Consider the following 12580-nt stretch of genomic DNA (forward strand, 5'->3'; position numbering starts at 1 on the left):
TTTTCTTATCTACGTTCTTTGTATATTTCGTTTATTTATTTTTATTCAAGTTTTCTTATTATTTTTTCGATTATAATTTCTACTCATAGATAATATCAATGTTTCATAAGTTCACAAATTTAGTTCACCTTAAATTAGAAATAAAAACTACTACTTAAAAGATATAAATATTAATACATATATTGGGGGGTTTTATATACATTTTCGTAAGTGTATATAGTTTAGATTAATATCATCATTTGGAATAACTGACTAGAATAGTTCCGTATCAATCTAAAATATAAATTGACATTTAAATTGCTTTAATACTTTGATTTAACAAGTTTTACTGTTTTTTTATGTATGATGGCACAAATAAATTTTCATTTCAAAATTATTTGTCTTTTGAATTTGTCTGTCAAAATTAGAACAAATTTAAAATTGCAGTAGACGTTTTGCAGAATTAGAACTCTTTACAAGGGCCAGTAAATTTTGGGTAGGTTCCAGAACTTGCAACTATTGGTCTGTTCCAGTACTGCAAAAATCTACAATTTTTTACTATTCTTTCCGATAACATAAAGGAAAAATTGTTATCGGAGTAAAGAATAGTAGCTTCTTGCAGGTTCTGGAACAGAGCATTTTTTTTGAAATTTTAACAATTTTTCCTATATAATGGTCTGTTCCAGTACTGCACAAATCTACCAATTTTTAAAAATGTGTTCGATATCATAAAGGAAAAATGATTATCGTAGTAAAAAATAGAAGCTTCTTGCAGGTTCTGGAACAGGCATTAAATTTGTCAAAAAAATAGTATGGTCTGTTCCAGAACTGCAAGAATTTACTAATTATTACTATTTTATCGATACCATAAAAGCAAAAATGTTATCGTAGTAAAAATTAGTAGTTTCTTTCGGGTTCTGGAACAGACATGTAGATTCATTCAAGTAGACAATTGCAGGCTGTGGAACCGAACATTTAACAGCCTTAAAATATATATAGTGTTTCCTTTAATTTTAAGTTTTCTAATGCATATAAAAAATGCTGAGATCCATAAGAGTTATTTTCCTCGTCTAGCAAGTTTCTACCACACAAATATAAATTTAACTGTTCCCACCTGCTGGTGGTTCAAGGCCTGCTCCTTGCAGTAATGCTTGTAGTTTTGCTGCAGCTGGGAATGAGGCCAAATCCAAAGGAGCAGCACCGGTGGTGCTTTGAATATAGGCTAAAAGTCTGTTAAGAGAACACAGAAACAATTTCATAAGTTAACGGGACTTCAATGTTTTATAATTCACGAACTTACCTTCTCAATTCTTCAATGGCATTCTGCTGCATAAGAATATAATTCTTTGCCAGCAGCAGTGTGGCAATTTTTGAAAGTTTACGGACCGATGGTGAATGGGCATAGGGTATCACAGTGCGTAATTCATCCAAGGCATCGTTTAAATCGTGCATGCGGCGGCGCTCTCTATATGAAACCATAACAAATAAATTTAAAATCAAATTAAATATTCCTTAAGAAAGAAATTCAATCGTTTGTCCTTACCTTGCATTAATATTCAAGCGAACAGTTTTGCCCTGTCGATTCTTTTGTTTACCTCCACCACCTGCAGACGAACTACCGCTATCTGATTCCGAGAGACTGCCACCGCCTCTAGCTCTACCACTGCTGCTAGTTCCTCCAGCTGCTGATAGCATAGAACTAACCGTAGGAACGCCACCACCACTTGTTGATGGTGCCAACATCAAATTATTTGCACTTTTATCCATTACCATTATTCCAGAATCGGCTTTATTTTCATCACCCGGTGGCATACCTGCACCGCCACCCTGAAGCATACCCAGACCTTGAGCATAAAATCCACCCAAACCCACAGAACCAAGCGGTGTTCGCCGACCAGGAACACTTTGTGGTGGACTTGCAGTTGGTCCGGGATGTGCTGTTGGATGTGCCGCCATCATATTTGGTGTTGGTGGTATTGGTGGATGACCGGGCAAGGCGAATCCGAATGGTAAATTAGGATGATCCATTTTTATAGATGTGTTAATTTAGGTGGTTCTGTAAAGAGGAAATAATAAAACTATTAGCTGTGTTTGCAGTTGAAGCAAGCTCAATAGAAATAATAAAATATTCGGATTTTTTACTAAATGGAATTAAGAGCCAGGCTCAACACCAAATTTCAGTCATTTCGATTGATTATTGTAACCAATATTCCTTCAGAGGAATATGGAGACCACAACTTTCAAAATACCCAAAATCGGGAGGTACCATTCTATGTGGGCTATATGAAGACGTGGGCCTGTACCGACAGTTTTTGGGAGAAAGCTTCATACACCCAAAAAAGACTAAATACCAAATTTTAGGCATTTCGATGGATTATTGCGGCCATCGTCTTCAAAATACCAAAAATCGGGAGGTACTGTTCTATGGGGGCTATATTAAGGCGTTGACCTGTGCCGACAAATTTCTGGGGGAAAGTTCTATACTCCCAACGAAGACGAAATTGCAAATTTTAGGCATTTCGATGGATTATTGCGGCCATAACCTTCAAAATACCCAACATTGGGAGGTACCATTCTATGGGGGCTATATTAAGGCGTGGGCCTGTACCGCCAGTTTTTTGGGAGAATGTTGTATACCCCCAAAGAAGACTAAATATAAAATTTCCGCCATGTCTATGGATTATTGTTGCCACAACCTTCAAACTACCGATAATCGGGAGGTACCGTTCTATGGGGGCTATATTAAGGCGTGGACCAGTACCGAACATTTTTTGGTCGAAATTTTTTTACTTCCACCGAAGACGAAATACCAATCTTAAGTCATTTCTATGGATTATTGTAGACATAACCTTCAAAATACCGAAAATCGTGAGGTAGAGTTCTATAGGGGCTATATCAAAACGGATTATCCGATTTGTTCCAAAATTTGACCTTCGTAATAATTTGTCCAAAATTTGTTTAAGTTCGAAGATTTACTATATCGGCCCACTCCTTCCGTTATCTGCCCCACAAAAGTTCGAAAATGTGCGGACAAATTGAGCTCACGATAACTCTTGAAGAGAGTAACCAGTTTGGTCCATACTTTGCACATCGTGAAATTTCTACCAGACTTAGATGAGGTTCCAATATGGACCCAATTGTTCTACTACTTCGGGTATCTCCCACACAAAATTTCGTCAAAGTTCATTTTCGGACCTGCTCTCGAATCGTTTTGATTCTCTGCCCCCCATACGACGGCACAAGTTTCATCAGGGGCAAGTCCATACTTCCTGAGAAAATAGCCTGAAGGGTGCCAAAAAGCCCTATGATTCCATGTGTAGGGGTTGGAGCGCAAGATAACTCTCGAGTGGTGCCGATTCTTTCCAAAATTTGTCCAAATTTAGTTTAATTCCGAAGATAGCCATATTGGTCCACTCCTTCAGGTACATCCCCCACAAAAGTTCAAAAATTTTCGGAAAAATTGTGCGCACGATAACACTTGAATTGAGTGACCGATTTGGTCCATACCTTACACATCCTAATATATCTACCAGATATAGATAAGGTTCGAATATGGACTATATTTGTTCACTCCTTCGGGTAACTCCCACACAAAATTTTGGATAAGTTTACTTTGAGACCTGATCTTGAATCACATTGATTTCTGCTGAAGCAACTTGTGTTTGCTGTCTCCATTACGACGATACAAGTTTTTTTTAGGGGCAAGCCCACACCTTCTGAGAAAATAGCCCGAAAGGTTTAAAAAACCTCTATGACACCATGTGTATTGGCTGGAGAGTACAATAACTCTCGAACTGATCAACCGATTTAGTTCAAAATTTGACCTTCGTAATATTTTGTCCAAACTTAGTTTCAGTTCAAAGTTGCCCACCTTTGGTCAACAACTTCCGGTACTTCCCCCAATATTTAAAAAAAATTCACTTAAATGGTATGTACGATATATCTTGAATGGGGTAACCAATTTGGTCCAAACTTTGGATCTCGTAATATGTTATCCAAATTTTGTTTAACTTCTACAAAGGCCCATATTGGTCCTCACTTTAGAGTACCTCCCACACAAAAGCTCAACATTTGTGACCAAGTGCAGTTTAGGGTATGTTAGAAGATCCTTTGGAAATGTATACATGCTGTTCGTTGTGGTCCTGTTTACAGCGACATTACGTTTTCCATGGACAAGTCCATGCTTCATGGCATACTGGTCCAAAAGTTATACGATGACCTACTGAAATGACTAGTGGGCGCGATACCTATCGAAATGATATGACTCACAAAATAAGATCCACTTTCATAATGGACTTTGTCGGTCCATTCCATTAAGTACCTCCTCCGCTATACTTTTGAACTTTAATCCTAATCCACATTTTTGTCGCCAAGTTTAAATGTTCAAAAAGGGTCACAAAATTCTGAAAAGACCCAAAATACATTCGATCTGTTCATAGATTTAAGTTTCAATTTACATAGGCTGATGGTATATCCCTGTCGACAAAGCCGAATTTTCTGATGTTATGACTTCTTATATTTGTATACAAAATACTCAATAAATTTTCTATGGGATTAAAATCCGGGGATTGGGGAAGTGTTTGAATCACTTTTGCATGCATTCTCGAACAATGTGTGCTTGGGGTCATTATCTTGATAAAACTGGAATGTTGTCCCCAATCCCAGAGGCGAATCGTACTTCGATCTAAAATTCCAGAGGCAATACTACTCCCCGTGATGACAATCAGCTTCCCAACATCAGCATAGATTCCGGTATCACAATATCGTTACACTTCATATCCAAACAAATTAGTTATTGTGACTTCTGACCAACCGAAGTTCCTTTATACCGTCAGCCATGCCAAACAGTTGATTTGAAGCTGTTTCCCAGTCGCCCAGCTTCAGCATGGATTCCCCAAAATTCACAGTACCACAGCACCATTTCGATACATATGTATATGTAGAGTACTGAATCGGAACAAGCTGTGCGACCAAACAATAATTGTGGCACTTGACCTATCGAAGGCCCTTGATATCCCCAATCATACCAAGCTGTTCGATGTATAGGGAAGCCATATTTGACACGTTGGATAATCAACTCAACAACTCTCAAATGACGTCTCCCTACACATATTGGTCTATGGTGTCCGGATTCCGACCACTAACTACACGAAGATATTGGGTGTAACGTTAGATAGCATGTTTAAGTCGTGGCACAAGCCACATTTATTTGCGACAGAATTAGAAGTAGGAAAACGTTCCTCAAGTCGCTGGCCGCTAACACTGGGAGTGCTGAAAACACAAACCTTGTTGACTTGTAGACAGGTCTATGGTATGCTATGCAGCGTAAGTGTGGTTTGTAAATGTAAGTGCTACGCTGTTGAAGTATATTTAAATCTGCCAAAATGCCACTCTGAGGATTGTAACAGGTTGCCTGCTTATGACACCAGTGAACCAACTCCATAAGGAGACCAAATTTTTGCCGGTGCATCAACACCAGTGTTATCCCCTAGAGCATCCTTCTAGGCACGTTCATGATCTAAAGGGAAAGGTCCGAAGGTACGAAAGATAAACTTTCGGTTAAAGAGCTTATGAGGTAGGCTTGGATTGCATTCACACAGCTGCCAAGGCACGAGTAGTTTTAGCAGTATTAAGATTAATTGAGCCTGCTGTATATTTCTATCGGGCCCAAATCGACAAATTCCTTCTGAAACGATACCCAGAACGAAGACTAAATACCAAATTTCAGCCATTTCGGTGGGATAATGAGGCCACAACCTTCAAAATAAGGAAAATCCAAATGTACCGACAAATTTCTGTCATTTCGGTTGCATATTGAGGTCACAACCTTCGAAATACCTAATATCGGGAGGTATCGTTCTATGGGGGGTATATAAAGACGTGGACCTATACCGAAAAAATCCACGTGGAAATTTGTGTAACTAAATGCCAAATTTCAGCTACTTCAGTGGGATATTGGGGCCACAACTGTCAAAATACCGAAAATCCGAAGATATCCTTCTATGGAGGCTATAAGGAAACGTGTACTTATACCGAAAAATTTCAGCTGGAAAGTTTTTAACCTGCAACGAAAATCAGGAGGTACTGTTATACATATGTGGGCTACATCAAGAGTTGGACCTAAAACGTTCCAGGAGTAATAGAAACACTTACTATAAACTATAAAGTTCTGCCTTATATATTTCGAGCTTGATATTGATTTCAGCAGACAGGCGGACATGTTTATTTCGAGTTAGAATTTAATGGTGATTATTACAGGATCTCCGGCGAATATTTCAATGTGTTACGTTCCTGACCGGAGGTGCCGTTCTATGGGGGCTATATGGAGACATGGACCTATACCAACAAATCTCAGAAGGAAAGTTTTATACCACCAACAAAGACTAAATACCAAATTTCTGCCATTTCGGTTGCATATTGAGGACACAACCTTCGAAATACCGAAAATCAGGAGGTACTGTTATACATATGTGGACTACATCAAAACTTGGACCTAAAACTTTGCAGGAGTAATATAAACACCTACTACAAACTATAAAGTTCTGCCTTAAATATTTCGAGCTTGATATTGATGTCAGCAGACAGGCGGACATGTTTATTTCGAGTTAGAATTTAATGGTGATTATTACAGGGTCTCCGGCGAATATTTCAATGTGTAATATGGCAAAGTCCAGAATTTATCTTGGTCCCTCCCTCTTCTCAAGTGGACACTGATCTCCCCGTGGTGTCACCTGGGGTAGCTGCCTTTAACACCCGTTAAAGGTAGTGAGCTAAAATGTGCCGCGCGTTGACCCATAAGAACGTTAAAAACTTGGGTTTGGACGACGGGTTAGTGACTCTCCCCTAGAAAAAACAGCCTTCTATTAAAAAACGAAAGAAAAGAATAACAAATCCCTCTAAAGTTGACGAACCCTGCAAACGTTCTAAGGACCATGATCTGCGAATCTGCACCTGGAATGTTCGCACACTTTATAGCAGTGTTCACCAGCGAGCCCGTACTGAGAGCAACTGAGCATACATTACCGTGTGTTTTGGATTGAAAGTTACGATAATTTGCTCTCAGTAGCAGCTCGCTGGTGAACACTGCTTTATAGAGAAGGTGCAGTCTTCACATTGGCAGACGAACTTGACAAGTACAAGGCCGAGGCTGCCATGACGTAAAGCATGAGTTTGGTTGCGGATTCGTAGTTAGACGGAGGCTAAAACATCTGGTATCCAGCTTCACCCCAGTGAATAAAAGACTTGCTGCAATTCGAATAAAAGCTAAATTCTTTAACATCAGTTTATTTGCGCTCATGCTCCCACTGAAGAAAAGGACGAACAGACCAAAGATATATTTTACGAGCGCTTAGAAGAAACTTATGACCGTTGCCCTGCCCATGACATTAAAATTATTCTAGGCGATTGTAATGCCAAAATTGGAAAGGAGAATATCTTTGGCCCAACCGTCGGGAAATTCAGTCTCCACAGTGAAACATCTGACAATGGTATGGGACTGATAGGCTTTGCAGCTGCAAAAACATGGTAGTTAGCAGTACCAGATTTATGCATCTCGATATACATGAGGGCACCTGGCTGTCTCCAGATTAAAGAACAAGTAATCAAATTGATCATGTTGTGGTACGATCGTTCCGAGGAGCAAATATAGATTCGGACCACTACCTTGTTGCAGCAAAGGTACGTACCCGTTTAAACGTTGCTAATAAAGCACGAGCACATACAATACGGAAGTTGGACATCGGTAAGCTAAAAACAGCATATTCCGCTCAACTAGCCCAATTGCTTAATGAAAGCAGTCCTCGTCCCGATAACATATCAGCACAATGGTAATATATTGCCCACTCCATGCAAACAACCGTAAAATCCATACTTGAGACCTCCACCAAAGAATCCATGGTATGATCATGAGTGTCGTGCTGCTACCGAAGAGAAAAATGTGTCACATAGGGCTACTCTATAATCAGTAGTAACACGTAGCGCACGAGAGAGGTATCGGGAGAAAAGGAGAGAGGAAAAACGTCTTTTCCGCAGGAAAAAGAGAGAGATGGAAAAGCGGGAGTGTGAAAAAAATCGAGATGTACAGGAACCAGAATGAAGTCCGAAAATTCTGCCAAAGATGATGGCTTTGGTACAGGTACATCCTCCTGTAGAGACCAGCGAGGTAATTTGATAACTGATACATATATATATATTGAAAGAGCATTTTCCTAAATTGTTGGTATCCAATTGTAGCGATGACGACGAAGATACCACAGATCCAATCCCAGAAGATGGTATTTAATGTATATCCCCCAGCCAAGATGAGGTAAAAACAGCAATAAACCGACTAAAGAATAATAAGGCAGCAGGAGCCGATGGCTTACCAGCCGAGCTATTCAAAACCAAAGGCGACACGCTTATAAGGTGTATGCATTACCTAGTTAGCACCATCTGGCAGGAAGAACGTGTACCCGACAATTGGAAAGTGAGCAGCCTATGTCCAGTCCACAAGAAGGGAGATAAGACTGTGTGCTCTAATTACAGGGGCATAAGTCTTCTCCCTATTGCCTACAAGATAGTGTCAGGGATATTATGCGAACGACTTAAGCCTATGGTCAATGAAATAATTGTAGCATACCAATGCGGCTTTAGACATGACAAGTCCACCAATGACCAGATATTTACCCTGCGGCAAATCCTAGAGAAGACCCAAGAGATGCAGATCGACACATTTCACCTTTTTGTCGATTATAAAGCAGCATTCGACAGTCCCCGATCAAAGGTATTCCATGCAATGTCTGAATTTGGTAACCCCGCAAAGCTCATCCAGCTTTGTAAGATGACTTTAACTAATACTAGGTCCTCACTTAAAATTGGAAAGAACCTCTCCGAAGAATTTTGTACCAAAAGAGGTTTCAGACAAGGAGACAGCCTTTCGTATGACCTATTCAACATTTTGCTGGAAAAGGTAATACGAGATGCAAATGTCAAAAGAAATGGCACAATTTACAATTTACTTGCTTATGCTGATGACATAGACATCATGGGACGATCAGTAAAGGAAGTAACTGATACCTTTAGTAAGGTCGAAGCAGAATCTGCGAAAGTGGGTCTGGCGGTAAACGGCGAAAAGACCAAATTGATGGTGTCGACGCGCAAAGCGTCCATAGAGCTCGGACCAACTGTGGAAGTTGGTACCTACAATTTTGAGGTAGTTAAAGACTTCGTATACCTCGGCAGCACCGTAAACCCAACAAACAACATCAGTGGTGAAATAAGAAGAAGAATTATGTTGGCTACTTAGGCTTAAGTAAGCAGTTATAAAACAAAAGCACATCTCGTCAAACAATAGTAACACTGAAACTACCCGTGCTGATGTATGGCTCCGAGGCATAAGTACTTGCAGAAGCGGATAAAGCAGTGCTTTGGGTGTTTGAGAGAAATATTCTTCGAAAGATCTACGGGCCAATCTGTGTTGACGGTGAATATCGACTTCGTATGGACCACGAGCTCTATCTGCTATATATAAAGACATCAGTATATATGAACGTATCGAGATGCACGATCGCGTTGGCTAGGCCATATCATAAGAATTAGCGATGACGAACCCGCTAAAAAGGCTATAAATATGTGCCACTAACGCGCAGAACTGGCAGGCCAAGGCATGGATGGAGCAAACAAGTGGAAAAAGAGACGGAAAGACGCGGGATTCCAAACAGCGAAGCAACAAACAGAGAGAATTGGAGATCTTTTCTTAGTTCGACTTATGGTAAGTATATGAAAATAAGTAAAAGATCTTAGATAAGTTGATACCAAAATATTCGTTGTGTTGGTCAGGTCATGGCATGAGAATGAATGATTTTTACCAATTTTAAAAATTAGTTTGCCAAAATTTCGGAGAAAAAATAGTTTGATGTTAGGTGATATTTTAAAACCTGGTGCTAATTCAAATATATTCTTAAAAACTGAAAACCATCAGTCGAATATAACTTGTTGGCTTCTTTACTTGTTTCCATTCTTTTTTTTTTTTTTTTTTTTTTTTTTTTTTGACAAACTGATTGATTTCACAGTTAATCTGTAGGCATTCTCTTAGGAATATTTTTTTCTCTGCGGATATGAATAACATGTTTGGAAACAATAGATTTTGGGATTCTTTTCACAAAACTATAATCAATTATATTGCATATGTTACAAAAATGATCTGGAACTATTTTTTGGATGGCAAAGTATATCATCCCTTTGATTTGATTTCTATTAAATACAAAAAATGCGGGTCGCAATTGATTGTTTTTAAAATATCCAATTGGAACACTTGTTTGTATACAAATTTAATACAACAACCCCCGTTCGGATGTAGGCATGCTAAACATCTGTTGTGATTTTTTGAAAATAACGATTACAATGGGAATATAAACATGTGTGAGTGTGCGAAACGAATGTTATTGTTTTCGATTTCAACCCCTCTTGAGCAATAGAAGCAGCGTTGTTTAAAATCGTAGCATGTGTGGGTTTCATAAGCCATCGCGACACCTAGCGGACAGTAGTGGAATATTATGTGACACACATTAGTGTTAGCCTTAAATCTAGAGATGGCGTTAGTATAAAATGTGTCATGGTGGTATTGTTTAAGGGATGCTGCCCCCTTTAGGGGAGTATGATGTAAACAACTGCTGAGATTTTTGTATGAAATAAAAATATTAATAATAAATATGGAAAATTATTAAATATTTTAGAATATTTTGAAACTTACAGTTTTCTGTGGATTTGGGTTGTGTTATTGCCTTAAGTGTTTTCACCAATATAAAAATTTCTCTTCCTATTGCTCACTGAATAATTTTGTTGGCACTTTTTGTAATAATGTTATCTTTTTGTGGTTATTTGTTTGAACAATATATTTGTTTAGCGAATTGTTTGCACATCAAACACCACAAAAACCACACGAATTTACATATTACTCAGAACACATTGTCGGCTCTTTGGTTGGGTTAATACTAATTGTAATTTTTTCACACTTTCATTTCATTTGTTGTTGCTGTTAATATTTTTACTTTATTTGTAGTTTGTTTTTTTCTTCTTCGTTTTATTGATTGTTATACACAAACATCATTTATTACCGGCGCCATTTATTGCTATTAATCGAGTGTGGATGCTGCTGGTGTGACGAATGGGACGTGAGCAAACATTTTGCACAATCCGCAAATTGTTTGCAAAACGGAAACTTAGTTAAACTGATATTGCTGTTGTAATCACCAGAGAATGCCTGATTTTGACAGCGTATTTAGCGTTTGAAATGAGTACCCCGTAGTTGACCGTTGTCAACTCTATACGACAATGTCAACAACAACAGCAGCCCGCAAAAAATCTCCGAAGAATAATACCGCAAACAAAACACACAAAACGGCCAACCGAGAACCAGTCAAACCAAAAAGCAAACGAACAATAATTCTCACCAATACTCACACTTCGTTGGCACACCAATACCACTACTACTCTAAGGAGCCATTGTGTACTCGGCAAACATTCACACACACATTTAGTTGCAGACACGTGTGTATGTAATAAAGCCACCACTATTACAACCACGGAATTGTGGTATCCTGAATCCTGATTTTATTCTATTATTGTTCTTATTGTTGGTGTTTTTGTTGCTAATGCTCTTGTTTTTATTCTCGCACATTTCCATCTTTATCGCCATCATCATCACCAGCCAGCATCCATCCACAACCACAGGCACATTTTCACACATAAATGTTTTATCTTTTAATATTTTTATGTGGCAAAGTTTATTTGTTTCAATTTCATTGTTTTAATTTTTTTCTTCTTGCTTTGCTGTTGGTTGTGTTTACAGTTTGGAGTGTTTGTGTGCGACAGTATTAGTGTTATGGCATTAAGTGCTGTAGTATTTAACCCTCTAAACCACTGGAATTGAAATTTATGTATGTAACTTCTCTTTCGCCTAATATTGATCCTGTATTGAAGCCATGGTCACAAGGACTGCCAAATATTTATTTTTCAACGAAATCTGAAACGTGACCTGTTCTGATCAGTGACCTTAAACAGGATTGGAGCCCAAAAGTGTTGAACTTTTGTGAACGAAGTACCGGTCGACCCAACATACTCCATACTTTATCTTGAAACTAGATCTACGTTTGCGAGTCAATGCTTTTTATATATATTGTGTCCATAAGTCACAATAGTTGGCGACTGTAGACTACCGGACTTATCTGTATAAAGGTGTTGTCCTAAATATTGAGACACTTCTGGTTCCACGTTTCAGGAAGTATTGGTTTCTCCCAGAAAAAGCTATACCGTTGTAGTCATGATCGTAAGGACTACCGGTCACTGGTAGCCCATACCCATGTCAGGCTATAGATTCAGACCTTTTACCAAACGGATAATTTTTGCCAGATGCTATACAAAATTCCACATTATTTCATTCATTTCACATAAAAATATAATCAAACAAGTAAAAACCCCTTAAGTTAGACTGGATGTAACTTCTTATACCCTCCTCCATAATACATTCTGAAATAAACACGTGTGTTTCGCTTTGTTGTTGTTAACCAACGTTGATGAGAAAAATCAAAAAACTAAAAAAACGCTTTTTAAATAAATCGCGATT

The 12580-nt window shown here is 38.5% G+C and overlaps 1 protein-coding gene across 2 annotated transcripts; it reads right to left on the minus strand.

The window, feature by feature from the left end:
• Window positions 1-11376, minus strand: Oli (basic helix-loop-helix family member olig). 2 transcript variants are annotated; one of them, XR_012410074.1, is made up of 5 exons: window positions 10709-11291; window positions 1523-2035; window positions 1280-1444; window positions 746-1209; window positions 1-503 (listed from the first exon to the last, which is right to left on the minus strand). XR_012410074.1 is itself a non-coding variant. In XM_073966360.1 (4 exons), the coding sequence occupies exons 2-4, from the start codon at window positions 2005-2007 to the stop codon at window positions 1080-1082; spliced, it is 780 nt and encodes a 259-aa protein (XP_073822461.1). In that variant the 5' UTR covers window positions 2008-2035; window positions 10709-11376; the 3' UTR covers window positions 1-1079. The 2 variants fall into 2 exon arrangements, 1 of the variants encoding a protein (XP_073822461.1); XM_073966360.1 differs by having other exon boundaries at window positions 1-1209; window positions 10709-11376.
• Between the last annotated feature and the right edge of the window lie 1204 nt (window positions 11377-12580).

The sequence above is a fragment of the Musca autumnalis genome, unplaced genomic scaffold, assembly GCF_047663935.1.
Source record: "Musca autumnalis isolate F117 unplaced genomic scaffold, ASM4766393v1 scaffold_2, whole genome shotgun sequence".
In the NCBI taxonomy this organism is placed as follows: Eukaryota; Metazoa; Arthropoda; class Insecta; order Diptera; family Muscidae; genus Musca; species Musca autumnalis.